Genomic DNA, 17,824 nt, shown 5'->3' with positions numbered 1-17,824 from the left:
CCTGGTAGTAGCTTTAACAAGCTGTCTGTAGATGTGTGTTCACTATTTTGGCAGTCTGCCCTTAAAGCAGACTATTTTCATACCTCAGGAGAAAATACCAAGGATGCAGAGAGCTCAGCAATAAAGGGTAGCCCCCACTGGATGTCTACTGGAGGGAACATAATGCTGTGAGAAACTAGGGTTGGAGAGATTTGGAAGTGAAGTAGATTTAGCTGCCATAACAAAATAATGTGTAGTGCTTCTGATGAGCCAGAGTCAGAAACATCTGAAATAATTTTCAAGTGAAGTCAAGCCCCAAATGCTCTCTACTTAGGAATTATGTGAGGCAAATCAGAAAAGAACCATGCAAGTAAACCACAGTGTTACAAGTCAGTGGCTTTGAGCCTGGTTTTCTGCCACTGGCTTGGCAGCTTGTTTTACTGTCCAATGCATTCCTTTCTCCATTGATAAGTGGATGACGATATATCTTGTAGGAGAGTACTGGAGCATGTTTCATTATTTGTAAAAGCCATGAGATCTTAGAATCAGGAGTGACGCAAATCTGAAGAGGCCAAGAGAGAAGTACATATAGTAGGATACTTTGTAATCACTTAGGAATCTCTGTAATCTTCCAGAACTAGAGGAAATTATCCCCTAGAGGAAATTATCCCCTCCATCATCTCTCACTACTGGGTGGCCCTGCTTGGAGCAGCAATGAATATAAAATTTTTGTTTATCGGGAGTATTATACCATGCAGTAGAAGCAGGGAACTCAACTCAGTGGCTTAGGAGGTCCATTCCAGTCTGTGTTCCTGCATGCAAGGTAGTCTCATCTGCTTTTTGTCTTTCTGTTTAGTAACACTCATCAGTCATCCCCCGGGGGACATGCTCTGAAGCTGAACAGCAGCAGCAGCACTCCTGGCAACAAGCAGTGGGAGATGGGATCTCATCAGAGCAGCTGGTCAACCTCAGGTGACTCCTAAGTCAAAAATCCATCAGTCTAAATGTGCAAAATTTCCATCAGATGAGACAGGCTTCAGCAGGTTGTCAAGTGCTGCATTACAAATGGGGTATTTTTCTTAACGATGTCTTCTGGTAGTGGGCTTCTGAAAGCCCTCTGGATTTTATGGTTCCATGTTCTTAAAACATAAGTACTTCCTCTTTTGAGTCAAAAAGTAACAGTGAACATATTTCCATATAGAAAATTTGAATTGCCTCAATTAAGAATTGAAAAATATCAGTTCTGTTCCACTTGCTGACACCACTGGAACTCAGCAGAGCCAACATTACAGATGTATGCCTGTACTAGGGCTCACCCGCTGGCATTTTCTGCATAACCATATTCTGCTTTTTTGCATTGCCCACTGATAGGATGATACAGATGAGCAGTTTATGTACACTAATATTTCTGTACTCTAATAATGTACTGACTGAAGGAAGTGTGAGACTGCACAGCACTTTATGATACATTCCTCCAATAGTCTTTTATTTGCAGAACGATAGTGGAACTGAAAAAAAGACAAAAGAAGTTAAAAGGTAGAGATACCCTCATCAAATTGAAGAAAAAGGCAACACTGTAGGCTTTCTTGGTATCACTGGTAGTGGTGTAGGAACACAGTTGGCTTGCTCATGGTTGTGCAGATTTTTTGCAGTACAGGCACTGGTTCCTGAGAGATGACCAGTGATTGTGGCAGATGGGGACACGGAGCAAAAGTGGACAGCTTTGTTCCTCTGTTGTTATTCCTAAGGGTGTTTTCTGTGGGTCAACTGTAGGGCAATTTCTTCCATAGCTCCTTGCAAGCGCAGTGGCATGTTGCAGTGCTTTGCCTCCAGCTTGACTGTTAAAGATGAGGGACATGGGGAATCATGTCCAATTCAGAGCAGGGTGGCTGTTAAAGATGTTCTGAAACCACACCAGTGAGCTGCTGAGGTAATTTATTTTTAAACTGAGGCTCACACTGTTAATTTACAAGCCCTTGATAAATGAAGAACAAATTGCTTATTTATTACACTCATACAATTGAGCCAGTTTTGCTTTCAGTAACTACACAGAATAGGAAGCTTTGCTTCAAGAGAAACCCAAAACGCAATTTAAATTGCTTGGGTTTTGTTTCTTTTTGCTCATGTCATTTTCTGTTTGAATAACAGTGTAGAGATGAACAACGTGCAACAGCCCAGCTCAACTTTGCAGTGTCTGCATGATGTGCAACTCCTGTGCTATTTTGGCATGGGGAAATGAAAACCTCACCAGCAATGGAAAAAATAGAAAACCTCCCCTGTGGTTTAAGCTGTCTCCTTGGGTTCTTAAGTGTCATTAAATTACAGTTAGTTCTGGCATATGGTGTTCGAGAAAGAGTTTGTTGCTTTCGCAAACCCACTGGGATAATGAATTGGGCAGGAAAGGCCTATAAATACTTTAAAGCTAATACTTCTGCTGAGTTGCTTAGGTACTCATTGACCAATAAGGAGTTCTAAAGTTTAAAAGCTTTGAAAAATGCATGAGTACATGAAGCCATTGTGATAAACCTATCTAAATTACCAAATACAAATCTGAACTTCTGTGAGGTTCAGTTCTTCCTCCTTAACTTGCAAGGATTCCTGTTGCTAGCCGTGGGAGAGGAGAAGTTGCTTGGGTGTTCGGTAGCTGTCCAAGCACGGTGGCAAGTGTAGGTCCCCGTGCCAACGGGGAGGGAAGTGTAGTGCCACAGCTTCCTTTCTACCAGTACCTGCCCCTGGGAACAGTGTCACAAGGTGCCAACTGGCACTGAGTTGGCTCACAGCGGGGGCAGCTCTCTGCAGATGAGGGCTGTTGTTACCTACTTCCCCAGAGGCAGAGTGGAAGTGGGAGCTGAGAAGTGATGCTGTGTGCCCCAGGGGAAGCCGGGACTGGAGGATGGTTCTCTCTGTGTTGCCATGGGAAGTGGTGAATCCTCTTCTGCTTTTAGCTTGACCCCATGCTCATGAGTGGAGTCTAACGCAGCTGTTTGCCCTCAGTCCATTTGGGTTTAGAGAATCAGACTGGTTTTGTGCAGCAGTTTTGTGAAGGCCAAATCTCAGCAGCACATCTGTTTACTCATGAATATGTGCAGCGGGGGCCCAGGCTCCTGTACCCTCTCCCTGACGCCCCTGTCTGCAGTCACCTTTACTGCTGGAATATGAGTAGCAGTTGCTAATATGATGAGCTGGCTCCCCTCAGAAAGAGGATCAGAGGAAGGGATTAGCATATCTTCACCCTTTTGCCTCGCAAGCTGCCTTCCAGTCCATGGAACTGGTGCTCATTGGGAGTATGTTGCCAAGGTTTTGATTGGCTTGTCTTGCTCTTGCAGCATTAAACTGCATCAGTATCAATATATATACATAATATCGTGGCATCCAGAACCACAGGGAAACAAGCAAAAAGATTTCCCTTCACGACAGAGAAGTTTGCCAGCAGAGGCTGGTGTCTGCTTTGGGTGGTAACTGTATGCGCTTGTCTTCCTGGTCCCCTCTCTCACCCTGCTGCACGTGCATTGAAAAAAATAAAGTCTTTCCTTTTTTCCCAGGGAATGTAGGACCAGCCAAGGCAGAGAACGCTTTGTCCCAGAACCATTTGCAGCTGCAAAAGAAGTCTGAAAAAGCTTCTCATCCAGGCCACGTTGCAGTAGGTTCTTTTAAATCCATTAATAGTTTTGCTCATCATTTTCATTGAGGGTATGTCTGTGCTGACAGCTCCTCTGTTGAGGCTGGAGTTTGCTTGCTAATGAGTCCACCTGAGAGGCTGCCTGGGACTGGCTTGAGCTTACTTCTGCGTTGACATGTCCGTATCTGACCTGTGTCCAGCTCAGGTCATCGTCAGAGTTCACTTTTCCTGAACTTGTCTGATCATAAATCTTTAGAAGGGAAGAGTGTGTCTTTAATATTTCAGGAGGTCATTGATCAGTTGTCATGCAACCCAGAAGTCAAGACCACGCCAGTGGCTTGTGCAAATATCCAGTGTGTAACTGCCTGGAATATGTGCTGCTAGTCTGTGACACACTCAAGATTGTCCTGGGTCTGTTTGCTGATGGAAAGGAATGATTGCTATTTCTCTTTCTTCTTTACTGAGGCATTTCTTATCTTTGGTGATGTTTGGGGTGGAGAGGGGGAGATGCCTATCGCACAGCCAGAGCTCATGGTGCCTTGTGCAAGAGCTCATAAATAGGATGTTCGAGCTCACACGTGGGATTCTTGGCATTCTAAAACTTCACAGGCAGGCTTGGGTGGCTCCAGGGGATGCAGAGTGGAGCAGCAGGGGACAACTGCAGCTTACTGGGGTCCCCAACTCCTCCTGGCTTGACAGGGACTGGAGGTCTGAAGAAGACTCTGAGCTTAGGCCATTGCCAATAGTGTGGGAGGCCTATATATGGATTCCTGTAGGACTGGCGTGTCTTACTGCCGTCTGGGTGTGAGCCATGGCTGTGCTGATGTTGCCTTTCCAGCCTAAAGCTCCTCTGTACCTGGTCTGTGTAGGCACAGCCTGGGCTCAGGCATGGACCCACAAGCTTCAAGGTAGTCCAGGGCTGAACAAAACTCAAGCTGGTGTAATCCTTTAGTCCTGGTGCAGAGCACTCCTTTTCTTATGCGAAAAAAGAAGTACTTCTGTGCTCCTGCAAAGTGCTGAGATTGGATCATAAATGTTTGAGATGCAAAATAACATACTGACTAAAGTTAGTCACCTTTCAACTTTTGGGAAAATCGTGTGTTTTATTCCTGTATGAAACACCCACTTGTGATGGACCAACAAAAGCAGCAGCTTTCTAATAAGGCTTTTTTGGTGTGGAAGTGACAATAATTGTATTTGGGGCAATAAAATACTGCACATGCTGTTTAACTATGAGTTCTTCCATGAGAAAAAAATTCAACTGAGTTTTCTTTACGCAGAGTCCAGCCTCCTTTGCCAAGGTGAAGGACAGTGCCAACTCATTCTTAAAAGCAGCAGACTATTCTTCATCAAGTGAGGAAGTCAGCAGCAGCGATGAGGATGACATGAACCACACGAGGTTTGCTTGATGTCTTTTTTTTAATTACTATTTTCTTCCTTTGTGTTACACATTTCTAAATATCTGGAAGAAGTTGGCATGCATACATGCTACCTCCCTCTGAAGTTAATATCAATCATTTATGTCAGTTGTAATTAAGCAGTTTAATTGCACTGTAATGAACTCCTGGGGGTAGATGTTTGCTCCGTCAGATGTATGCAGTGTAATAAGCTTTGATGACTTGCTGCTCTGGGACAATGAGGAAATGTCTCGTTTTAACTGAATGTCAATAGGTAGTGCTTTTATAGGGATTACTTCACATTGATCTATGTTTAATGAATTTTTGGGAAAAAAAAAAGGAGAGGGAAGGAAAACTGTACACCTTCATGCTAAACACGGGTAACAGTGAGAAAAGCAAAGCAAACATAACCCTTGTATGCGGGTAGTCTGTTCACTCGGAGAAATAATTACCACTGAAAAGCTGATTCCTTCACCAGGGCTGTTTCTCTCTACCTTTCCAGTTTCTGTTGTTGATCTTGCGACTGACATCTTGTGGTGTTTTACCTGCCATGCAAAACGTGTATTCTGCTGAGAAATAATGGAGTGTGAATAGCTCGCTGGTCCAAGTGAAGGAGTAGGGGATCGGTTGGCCAGCCCTGCCGTTTGGAACAGCAAACAATTATTTTTTAGTATTGATGAATGAAACTTCTAATTTTCTTGCAAAGAGACTTCAGTTTAATTCAAGTTCTAGGATTTACTCTGAAGTGCATCGCAGGCCACAGATCCCTCTTCAGAGGGGCTCTTGCTCTTCTGGCATAATTGCACACGCAATTTTGTCAGTCTTTAGGAGGAGATGCACAGATTTGTAGCACTACTGGCGAGCTATTACATTGGCCTGGTACCAGCCCTTTCCCCTATGCTGCTCTGAAGAAGGTAGAGTTTTTGTGCCTGCATATACTCCTGATTTGCATTTCTGAAGTTCATTTTCAAAGCTGAGAGATGAGGAGAGAGCTGTCTTTTTACTTTATTGCCTTTACTTTCTTACTGCTCCTCTTTCAAACCACCTTACTCTGATCTGTAAAAAGTTTTATTCACTCTAGGTCATAGAATTCATCCTAGACCTCAGAAAGACTCTACGTAAAAGTATGCGTTTGCCCTGTAGCAGTGAATTTGCTGTGTGTTAAGATTGCTGTGATCCTTGCATGCTGTAATGATTTGAAGGAGTGGTATCACTGCCTTTGTAAATCTGCATGTGTTATTTGCATCTCCTCCCATAGAAGAGGGGACATGAGCCAAAACCAAAAAATAAGGAATAAAAAAGGCCCACAAAACCTTGTGCTCTTTCACAACCATCTTAAGTTGATAGTTCTCTGCCAGACCTCCTTTGTTATCTCTTTGGGCAACATTAAAAAAAACCCCAAACCAAACACACACACATACATAAAAAACAAAAAACCAAAAATAAACCAACCAAACAAAAAAAAAAACCCAAAACACCAAAAAACAAACAAACAAAAAAACCTCCAAACCCACAAAAAACCAAACACCCAAAACAAACAAATAAAACAAAAAAAATCTTTACACTGTCCTACCAGTTGGCACATGGCACTGTAGGCCCCTTCACATCAGCATCCTGAATCAAGTCAGTTTTATAATTACTGGAAAGGAGCCAGAAATGTAATAGGCTTAAATGAATTGCAGTAATAAATAAATGGATATAAATACATAAGTGGAATAAATAAATCATATGGGGTAGAAATGCACAGAAGTGGGGCCAGAGCCTCGCTGATGGAAGTTTGAGGTAGTTTCACTTGGGTGAAAAAGTTTAAAATGCAAAGATACCACTGGTTGTGTAGGAAGCAATACTATGCTGGGGTGTATCACAACAGATGCTTGCCACCTTCTTACTCTTTCTTTAGGTATGTGCTTTTGGTCACTCTTGAAGACAGAATACTGGGGTAGGTGGGCGTTTGGCCCCAGCCAGTCCAGCAGCAATTAGGTTCTTCTGTCTCTATATGCACTGGGCAACATTTTGTTTCTTTTGTATGTAAGGTGAGGATGTCTGTGTTTTGGGAACTGATTCACAGTATGAAATTCCAGTGTAGCCTGTCCCAGTAGGCACTGGCAGAGAGGTCCCTGATATCAACATACAGCAGAGCAGTGGCTCTACCCCTTGCAAGTGCAGCTGATGCTCTTTCTCTGGAGAGCAGGGTGGCTTGTAATTGCACCTCACAGGGTAGTGTCTGAGGGGAGGCAGAAGTTTTGAGATAGACACTTCTCAAATGACACCTTGAGGGACCAGCTCTCACTTGCCTGAGCTAGGCAGTGCCTGAAAAATGGTGGGTGAAATGCAGGGACATGAAGGCATGCTCTCCATTGAGGTGGGGAGAGTTTCCTGCCCTGAGTGAGTGGTCTTTTGAGCTCAAGTCCATTCAGGCACATCCACAGACTAATCAGCTTGCTTTTTTGCAAGAACCTGTAAGTGTAACTAGTGAATGTTAATGATGCTCGCTTTTGAATGGGTATATATGGGGTTTTTTACTTTTGGGGGGTTGGGGGCGTTGGCTTTCTCCCCCCACCCCCCAAAGTAGTTCTGTTCATTAATTGGAGTTTGTTACCAGGCAACTGCTAAGCAGCAGAGTGGCAGATTTCTCAAGGACAAGAATACCAGATGGAATTGAACTGAAACCCCAAAGCACCATTGGAGAACAGAAGGTAATTTGGCCACTTGTAAGGGAGGTGGGTACAGTGGGGGGGAGTCAGATCATTAATGTGCCTGATAAACGCTGTATCCTTTTCTCCTCGGCAGCATTTTCACTTGAAGTCCTGCTTTGTCATTGCAAATTATAGCTATAAGCCTTGAAAAAAATGTGTAGTTTCAGGTTTTGTGCTTTCTGTAAAAATGCTCACATTTAGGTATGAAATTGCACTTCTTTATTTGTCCTTGTTATTGACCTGGTAGTAGTTTCTGATGCCAACGTATTTCTTGAAGGCACTGGGTAGGTTGCAGAAAGCAATGCTGTTGATTGTTGGTGGTGTGCATGGTTGCCGTTTTTTAAAATCTTGACATTTTTGATATCAATTTAGAGAACTACCTCTTACTACTTAAAATATAACCAGAAGAGAGGAAAAACAGTTGGTGTCTCCCTGATAGCTTAGCAAAAATACATGCCTTCTTGTCTGTCATGTTGTGGTTCCTCCTTACCTGTAGTTTCTAGTAGAGACTAAGTCATGGGAATTTTCCCCTGTGACAAAATATTAGTGCAGAAGAGATGAAGACAGACAAAACAGAACATTGTTCTTTGTGGTTGGAAACTAAAAAAATTGTAGTAATAAGACTTGCACTCTGCATCAGAGCACTTCTCACATATTAGTTAGTGTGCTCTCGTTTCACAGATAGAGAAAATAAATTGCCATGAAACCGGTGTTCTCCTCAGAGCTACTTTTGTGAGCTGTGGCAGGGCTGGGAACAAAAAGGAGTTTTCTTTACCTCTGGTGTGACTTCTGAACTTCAGACCAGAGGGGCATACTTCCTGGCTGGGGAAGGAGTCCCACTTTGCCTTTGTCTCACCATCCTTGAGGAGAAAAAACCCTGCTTTGGAGAAGGAATTTTAAATGGGGCTTGAGCCAATTTGGTTTGGGTTTGTTTGGGGTTTGTTTGAGGTTTGTTTGGTTTGGTTTGGTTTGGTTTGGGGGTTTTTTTGTTGTTTTCTGGTGGGTTTTTTGGTGGTTTTTTTTGGTGGCAGAACCACTCCAGTGCTTCCCCTTTCCTGTGATATCTGGGCACTGGAAATAGGTTGCTTGAGGGAAAGGAGAAAGATAGGGTCTTTGAGGCCCAGACTTGAGGATGAGGGAGGTTGGAAAAGAGTGGAGGCCACAATTTCTGGTGGGTTTGGGGAGGACAGTGCAGAAGGGAAACAGACAGATGGCTGCCACCCTTCCTCACAAATATCTCTGCCCTCCAGTCTTCTCCCTTCTTCTCATGGAGACTCCTGTCCATTCCCCCCATATCTGTTTCACCAACCACAGCCAGCACAAGTCTCAATGACTTCTTCCAGCATCCCTTTCCCTGGCCCACCAGCATGACCTGGTTTGAAGTGGTTAGGGTGTACCAAACTGCCCAAATGATTCAAATGGGTGTTTGGTTCAGCTTAGCTGAATCTGACTCAAAACTGAACAAAAAAGCCCCATACTGGCTTGATTCCCTAATCTCAAACACAGACATGTATGTTTTGGTTTGGGTTTTTATATCTAAATTAAATTGTAAAATACTTACAGCATGAATTTGATTTCTAGTTAATTACTTGGATTTTAAAAGGCAAATGTCTTATTTAGAATGAGCTAGTTTTCTTTTTTTTTCCCTCCCATGTTTTGGCTAGCATTCAGAAAAGCCGATCTGATTTCAGGAGGCTGTTTATCAAAGTCAGTACAATGCACAGAGTTGCCTTGAATTCAGCCGGCCAGAAGCTGCTTGAGTTTGGTGCTTTTTGCTTCAGTGTAATTCAGGAGCAATTTTCTAGCGTAGCGCTTGGCTGCTGTCACTGTATGTTCCAGCACCAATGGTGTTCAGGTACCCTGACCGATCACTGCCCTCCCCATCTGAGACACTGCTTGCTTCACACATCCCATCTTTCTTACTCTTAAAGCTTTTGGCCTTGTATTCCCAGAAACCAACCTCTGACTTTGTACTTTGTGCTGCTGGGGAGACAGCTTGTGCGGTGCCTCAACCTTACATAGCTTACAAGTATTTCTGTGATGCTGGTGGGATCCTGTAAGGAGGTTGCAGCACCAAACATCATTGTACTGGAAATGCTGATACTGGATCCTACTGAATGTCATCATTCTAGAATAAGGTTTCATAACTCAGCAAATGGAAAGTAGCAATGCAAGGAATGGTAAGGGACTTTTCACTAAATACAGGCCCAGAACCAAGAAGTACCTCTGACTGTGGCAGGCAGAGGTCAGATCTGTAATGTTAGGACAAGTAATTTAATTCTCAAGTGTCTCTGAGGATGAAGTTGTTTCTTTACCTGTAGTGGTAATGTAGATGGGGAACATTTGTGGAGAACTTCAGAAGTGGAAGCCAGTGTTGATGTCTCAGGTGTTTGCCACACACTGTTGTATTTATTTTCTTTAATTTAACCTTTCCATAGGGTTTGTCTTTATATGATGCATCATGTAGAGCACCCTCTCCCCATATGCTCATTGTTTATTGTCTGATGAACAGGAGTTAAATTGGACATATGCTAAATGTGGAGTTTAACTGCATGTTCTCATGTGCAGGATCCAATTTTAGGGAAACAAATTTCTGGCACCCAAGAAGGCCTCTGGAGCATAAACAACCAGAACTATCTCCTGCCAGACCTCCTTCAGCAAAGCCAGATTTCAGACTCCTCTGTGAACCAACCAAAAGTGCCACTGACCAGCCAGGAACCTCAGAACAAACCTCTGAATAAGGTAAGAGATAAATTACAGATTGAATCAGTTGTATCATCATTGTCTTTCAGCCCTTAGGAGCCTGAGATCGAGTCCCTTTTAACTTCATCTATCCTATCTCTTTTTATGATGAGATTTTTCACCACATCCCTTCTTTTCCTTAAAAGTTTTATCTAGGGGATGGATTAGAAATCTTGAGCTCCTGAACATCTTTCATTATTCCACTTATTTGCCTCCGTCTCTCTCTCTCTGCTCCCTTTTCTTTCCTTCCTTTTTTCTCCCCCTTTACACAAGCTAGAAGGGCTTGTACTCTCTGGTTCTTTACCTGTCACGTCAGCAACACAGCACTCTGCCTCTACTTATTGTCCCTGGCTTTCTTCCACCCATATGTCAGATAGGAGTGCACCATGTCTCGGCAGCCCCAAAGAGACTTTAACACTGCTGTGAACACAGGCATCTCTTGGAGAGAAGTGTGTCACTGGAGGCAGATAACAGCTCTATCAGGGGTCATGTCCTAAACTGCCTTAATTGAGGCAACAGTGTCCTCCTTGCAGCAAAGGGATTTGAGCAATGCTCTGTTGCAGATGAGACAGCAGGGAGTGATTGACATGCTCTTCTTCTGGGTGCTGTTATTTCAGTGCCGTACCGTGCCTGGCTAAGTATCCCGACACAACTTCCTGCTCAGGCCTCCTCTTTTGTCGCTGAATCTGTACCGTGTATCTACTGCTTTAGGACTGTTCATCATGCCTGAGTATGCCACATGCCCTTTTTTCCAAACCTCAGAGGCACCATACTGCTCTGTGTTGTCTGCTCCCCTACCATCATCTTCCTGAAGCAGCTCTTGTTTTTCATTGTAGACCCCGTGCACTGAAAGCACACCTTCAAAGAGCAGTACGTCCTCTACAACATCGTTTACTTCATTCATAGATTCTAGACTTCTGCCAATCACCCCTCCCACCAGTCCAGTAGGACCTTCCTGTAGTTCTCGTGAGTATCCTGGAGTCTGGGGCTTTTTTGTTTGGTTGGTTGGTTTTTTCGGTGTGGGCAAGGCATGTTGCTAGGAAATGGAAACTGTCGGTAGCATCTCCAGAAACTGAAATTCTGCATCACTGTGAATTTTCATTGAGCTGCTTTTGCCCTTCTTCCAGAACTCTGCTGCTGTGTTACCACAGTGCTTACTTAAGAATGCCTGAGGAATTTTCCAGATGTATTGGGTTTTGTTTGGCTTGGGGTTTTTTTCTCTGCCTATGAAATGCTCATAGGGTGTTTCCTCATCCCTCTCAGGGATGAGAGGGATTCATCCTGCCATAAACAGGTTAAATGTGAGATGTAGCCAAACACTTGCATTTTTAATAATTGCATGTGCCTTTCATTCTAGCATCTAGTGCAAAACCTGAGCCTGTCAGGAGAGAAAATGCACGGAAGGGCTCCGTTGTCAATGTCAACCCAACGAATATTCGCCCCCAGAGTGACAGTCCAGAAATCCGTAAATACAAGAAGAAATTCAACTCCGAGGTCCTTTGTGCTGCCTTGTGGGGTAAGCTCAGAAGTACTTGGGCATGCCTATGGAGGGGAGGCAGCAGCAGGAGAGGCTGGCAGTGTGTGCCAGGCAGATTTCACAGTTGTATTGCACCTCTCCTGTTAGAAAGTCCTGGAGTGGGTCACAGGGTAGGTACTTGCATCACTTGTGTGACGCTGCCTTCCTGGTAGAAGATAGCAAACAGATGACTTACAGTTGCAAAGGATTTTGTGCATCAGAATTAGAAAATGTTTTGATTGGGCACCAAATTGAAACTGTGTTTGTTGGAAGAGCCAGAAGTTGCAAACATTTTAGTAGTTTACGCGGCTCATGATACTTACTCCCGTCTCAGCTGCGTACAAGAACAGCTGATCACACTAAGCCCTGACACAGTGTAAACAATCCAAACCTGCAGACTTTTGCTGACATGGGGTAGGTATTCCAAGAATCTGAAGCAGGTTGGTATCAGTCTTTCCAAAAGCTTGGCTCCCTCAGGTTCCAGCTGTCAGTGCTTACTCAGAACCTCACTGGATCACCCTTTCTCCAGGGTCAGCCTCAAATAGTAGTACGAGTGTACTCAGACTGATTTTCAACAACTATAGACCTTGTCCCAGTCTCACACTAGCTCTTGAGTTGTTTTGACCATCCTTCTACTTCAGAAGAACAGATGTATTCTATGGGATTCACCCAGCCTTTTAATCTCCTCACTTTTTGAGTCTTGAATACAAAGTGAATGAAGTGGACAAAGCATTATCCAAAGGAAATGTAGATTTCCAGTTTAAAGCTTCACAGATTTTGTGTAATGTATGTTTGTAGGAGTCCAAGATTTTAGATTAAGAAGAGACCTGTGTGTCAAGGTCTGTAATTAAACGTATGTTGAGGCTGAAGAGCACCAAGTACTTTGAGCATCAGAGCATTGCTAGTAGAGGAGGTTGCTTGTTACAGCAGGATACCTCATGTCATTTCTTTAGAACCTGTTTAGGAGACATAGCTGTCATACCAGCCAAAAACAATTTTTGACATTCTCTTATGTCGGCAACCCACTGGAGCCGTCGCTTCCTTGGGAGCAGTTGGATTCACTCCTTTACTTTGGCATTTGAAAGAAGCATTCTTGCAAAACACAGACTGTTTTCAAACAAACACTGTTCTTCCTTGTAACAGCAGCCCTTCTTCCCACAGGTTTGGTCCTTCTGTGTTTTGAGTATTGTATTGGAGAAAGAGGGATTTATTTTTATTGGTAGAGACCCTTAGGTGGTTCAGTGTGGCCAGTGGAGTGGTGCTGGACTGGGGCTTTTGAGAAGTTTGAGTTTGCAAACCATTTTCCTTTTTGTTTAAATCAAGATTGACTTCAGCAGAACTACTCATTCTTCAAGTTACATGAGCATATAAGTGTTTTGCTGGGTAAAAACTGTAATGGTGAGATCCTTTTTTCATGTTTCTGGGAGGTCATCCACAGAGCAACAGAGAAATCATCAGGTACTGTTAAGTGAGACTAAGAATCAGTTCTCAAAACAATGAGCACTCAGCAGCCTCTGAATCATTAGGTGATTTATGCAGTATTTTTTTCCATGTATCAACAGGAGTCAATTTACTGGTGGGAACAGAGAATGGATTATGGCTGCTGGACAGAAGTGGGCAAGGAAGAGTGTATTCGCTGATTACTAGGAGACGATTCCAGCAAATGGATGTTCTTGAAGGACTCAATGTGCTAATTACTATATCAGGTTAGTTCAGCGTCTAAAAGTATCTGACCCGCATTGGGGTTGGAAGCTATTAAAAAGAAGAATTAGGTTATAAACTAGGTTGAGGAATTTCCTCTTAGAGAAAATCACAGGACAGTTGTTAATAGGAAAACTCTCTTGAATTTTTAACATTTACATTCTCACTTCAGAGAGGCTTTAGGATACTTCATTACCTGGTTAATGTGTAAAATGGTTTGTGGGAAGTGCAAAGTGTTTCATATCCTTAAAATGAACTGGTTTTCAGCAAGTTATAGTTCATCACTCTGCTTGTTGCTGTGATGGGTGAGCACCTCTATAAGTGAAATTCTATTAAATATCATTAAATAACCTCATTCTATGCTCACAGAATCATAGAATATTTAGGGTTGGAAGGGACCTTAAGATCATCTAGTTCCAACACCCCTGCCAGGGACAGGGACACCTCGCACTAAACCATGTCACCCAAGACTCCATCCAACCTGGCCTTGAACACTGCCAGGGATGGAGCATTCACAACATCCTTGGGCAACCCATTCCAGTGCCTCACCACCCTGACAGTAGAGAACTTCTTCCGTATATCTAACCTAAGCTTCCCCTGTTTAAGTTTGAACCCATTACCCCTTGTCCTATCACTACAGCCCCTAATGAAGAGTCCCTCCCCAGCATCCTTGTAGGCTCCCTTCAGATGCTGGAAGGCTGCTATGAGGTCTCCAGGCAGCCTTCTCTTCTTCAGGCTGAACAGCCCCAACTCTCTCAGCCTGTCTTCATAACGGGAGGTGCTCCAGCCCCCTTATCATCCTTGTGGCCCTCCTCTGGACTTGCTCCTACAGCTCCATGTCCTTGTTATGTTGAGGACACCAGAACTGTACACAGTACTCCAAGTGAGGTCTCACGAGAGCAGAGTAGAGGGGCAGGATCACCTCCTTCGACCTGCTGGTCACGCTTCTTTTGATGCAGCCCAGGATACAGTTGGCTTTCTGGGCTTTCTGAGCAGGTCTGCTCTGAATCTCTTCTCCACCCAGCCTGTAGCTGTGCCTGGGATTGCCCTGACCCAGGTGTAGGACCTTGTATTTCGCTTTGTTGAACTCCATAAGGCTGGCATCGGCCCACCTCACAAGTCTGTCAAGGTCCCTCTGGATCCCATCCCTTCCCTCCAGTGCATCAACCGAACCACACAGCTTGGTGTCGTCGGCAAACTTGCTGAGGGCACACTCGATCCCACTGTCCATGTCACCGATAAAGATGTTGAACAAGATCGGTCCCAACACCGATCCCTGAGGGACACCACTCGTTACTGGTCTCCAATTGGACATTGAGCCGTTTACCACAACTCTTTGTGTGTGGCCATCCAGCCAATTCTTTATCCACTGAGTGGTCCATCCATCAAATTGATGTCTCTCCAATTATTGACAAGGATGTCATGCGGGACAGTGTCGAACGCTTTGCACAAGGTAGATGACGTCAACTGCTCTGCCCCTGTCCATCAGTTCCGTAGCCCCATCATAGAAGGCCTCCAAATTGGTCAGACGGGATTTCCTCTTAGTGAAGCCATGTTGGCCATCATCAACCACCTCCTTGTTTTTCATGTGCCTTAGCATGCTTTCCAGGAGAATCTGCTCCAAGATTTTGCCAGGCACAGAGGTGAGACTGACTGGTCTGTAGTTCCCTGGGTCTTCCATTTTCCCCTTCTTGAAAATGGGGGTTATATTTCCCTTTTTCCAGTCGTTGGGAACTTCACCTGACTGCCATGATTTTTCAAATATGATGTTCAACAAGATGTATGAGCGGTAACATGAAAGTTATCTACACTGTGAAAGCATCTGTGAAAAGCACTATGAAAACATTAAATAAAGTAGCATCTGCAGCCTCTGCTGACAAACAGCTTGGATTCTGCCCTGCAAGGTACCAAGACTCTTATTCCCCATGGATGAGAGTGGCTTTGAAGGACGCTTAGTCCATAATAAGGGCAGAGATGTAGGTCCAGCAAGGAATGGCAGCTCCTTGTCTTCAATCTAGACTTATCGTGGTAGGCAATGGTGAGAGCTGTTTGTCCCATATTGCCAGGCCCAGTTGATGATATGACACAGTCCTCTTTAGATTAACCTGTGATCCCAGGCTGCTGTTGACCATATGTACTTATGAACTAAAGCAACAGAAAGACTGAGATGAAAGATGACAAAATAATTCTCACTTGGAAAGGCATACAAAAGAAAATAGCTACTTGTAATGAAGATTGCCAGTTAATTAGAACTAAATGAGTAATTCATTCAAAATGGCCGTTGTAGGCCATAACTGTGTTCCTTACTTCACGTCAAAGAGTAAATGCCAGATAGTGTCATTATTTCTGGTAAAGCATGTGTCTCTATAGACCTATTCTTTAGCCTGAGGGAAGAATTCTACTCAGGTATGAAAGTCTTGCATGAAGCTTGAGTCATAAGGTAAGCACATGTGCCAGATGCCACAGGACTGCTCATGTTCCAGTTCTCTCCTGTGTGTCACCATCCCACAGGGCTTTTCCTCTGTGCTGTTGCACACTTCTCTCATGTTGATGAGGCCCAAAGACCCACTGTACTCAAGGTTACAAAACTCTGCCTTTCTGTAAGTGTGGCAGAGTTTGTATTTCAGTGATTTAAAGCAGTATGTCTATCTTTTCCTTTTTTTTCTTTTTTTTCACAAATCCTAGGGAAAAAGAATAAGTTGAGGGTGTATTACTTATCATGGCTGAGAAACAAAATTCTGCGCAATGACCCAGAGGTGGAGAAGCGGCAAGGCTGGGTGTCTGTGGGTGACCTGGAGGGCTGCGTGCATTACAAAGTCGGTAAGGACTCTCTGTTTTTACCTTGGAGAGCTGCTTTACCATTCTTTTGCGTCTCCTGACACCAACATTTTTCTTCAGCTCTGTTTCAAGATTGTATTGGCCTGAATATCTCTGAGTTCTTTCAAACCTCCTTGTTTTACATGGTAGATGCTTTGCTCCTGTCGTTTCAGATATCATCTCTTCTTGCAGCAGTTATGGGTATTCCCTGTGATGGCTGGAAGAAGGGAGTGCCAGCCTGGGTCTGTTGCTCAGTCAATGGTTTAAAAGTTCTGTAGCTACTTAAGGTTTTAATTAGATTGATGTTTTCTACCTCCATGCTGTTCAGCTTCCCTCCTGGCCCTGAGTAACTGCTAAGAAACTGGACTATTAAAATGCTAGTAAATCATATTTGTAGGATGTCCATAGGTAGATCAGATTGGATGTGCTACAGTTCATCCCTGTTTCTAGATCATAAAAGACTAAAGTATACCTTTGTTTAAACTTACACGCTGGAAATGGTACCACAGCAATTCAAAAAGCATTTTGCTTTTATTCGGCGTTTGAGCAGTTCCTTCTTGAAAATGAATGTCAGTATTCTATAGTTCCTGTCATTTAACTGCGTGAGGGCGTGCGATGTACAGGGCAAGTTTTGCTTTGGTGAAAGATGGTATGTAAAAGTGGCACTTTTTCCAAAGTTAAGTAGAGAAATGATACACAGGAGTGCAGGAGGCAGCAAGGTCACTGGCTCTCACTTGCTTGACATCTTTTTGCCTATTTCACAGCTCTAAAAATGACAAGGGTTAAATCCAAGAAAGAATATGAAACAGATGTGCATTGGTGCTTTCTTTAGCTAAGCACCCACATCTTCCAATTCAGCTGCTTTTCTTTGGGTTTGGTATGTTTTTTAAAAATAAATAAATAAAAGTTATCTTAAAATCAGGAGAACATTTGGTAGGAACTTCTGTGTTTACATATGACAAGTCACTCTTACTAGTTTGACAAAACAGCTGTTGTTTTTCTCCTTGTGAATCTTCTTGTATCTTGACTTTCGGTTTTACAGCCATTTGTCCAGGTAGAAGAGAACAGGAGGATGTGCTGCTCTGCATTTTGGTGGAGTGCAGTTTTGGTTTTCTTTCTCTGTCTTTGTGAGATTTTCCTGACCAGTGTCCATCCTTATCCACTCTTCATGCCCTGCTACGTGTTTGGCCAGTGGAACTGCTCCTTTTGTAAGCAGCAAGGGCTCCTCCCACCAAAACTAAACCTTACTTCAGTAATGTAACACTTGCATCTTTTAAAAATCCCTGCCAAGCAGGCTGAATATAAAATGAAGGGCGAATGTGTTCTGTTTCCAAAGCAAATGCTTGTCTCTGGCAGA

The 17,824-nt window shown here is 43.6% G+C and overlaps 1 protein-coding gene across 2 annotated transcripts in view; it reads left to right on the top strand.

Moving 5' to 3' along the window:
* NRK (Nik related kinase) overlaps window positions 1-17,824 on the top strand; it is a 97,751-nt gene that overhangs the window by 62,110 nt on the left and 17,817 nt on the right. For both annotated transcript variants that reach the window (XM_030496813.1, XM_030496812.1), the window contains 9 exons: window positions 836-951; window positions 3,522-3,619; window positions 4,879-4,997; window positions 7,598-7,691; window positions 10,260-10,433; window positions 11,270-11,399; window positions 11,791-11,949; window positions 13,512-13,655; window positions 16,336-16,470. In XM_030496813.1, coding sequence (XP_030352673.1) covers window positions 836-951; window positions 3,522-3,619; window positions 4,879-4,997; window positions 7,598-7,691; window positions 10,260-10,433; window positions 11,270-11,399; window positions 11,791-11,949; window positions 13,512-13,655; window positions 16,336-16,470 — 1,169 coding nt within the window. The remainder of the gene's footprint in view (window positions 1-835; window positions 952-3,521; window positions 3,620-4,878; window positions 4,998-7,597; window positions 7,692-10,259; window positions 10,434-11,269; window positions 11,400-11,790; window positions 11,950-13,511; window positions 13,656-16,335; window positions 16,471-17,824) is intronic.

Source organism: Strigops habroptila, chromosome 9, assembly GCF_004027225.2.
Source record: "Strigops habroptila isolate Jane chromosome 9, bStrHab1.2.pri, whole genome shotgun sequence".
In the NCBI taxonomy this organism is placed as follows: domain Eukaryota; kingdom Metazoa; phylum Chordata; class Aves; order Psittaciformes; family Psittacidae; genus Strigops; species Strigops habroptila.
The sequence above is the reverse complement of the archived record's forward strand: the minus strand, read 5'-3'. Positions and strand labels throughout refer to the sequence as shown.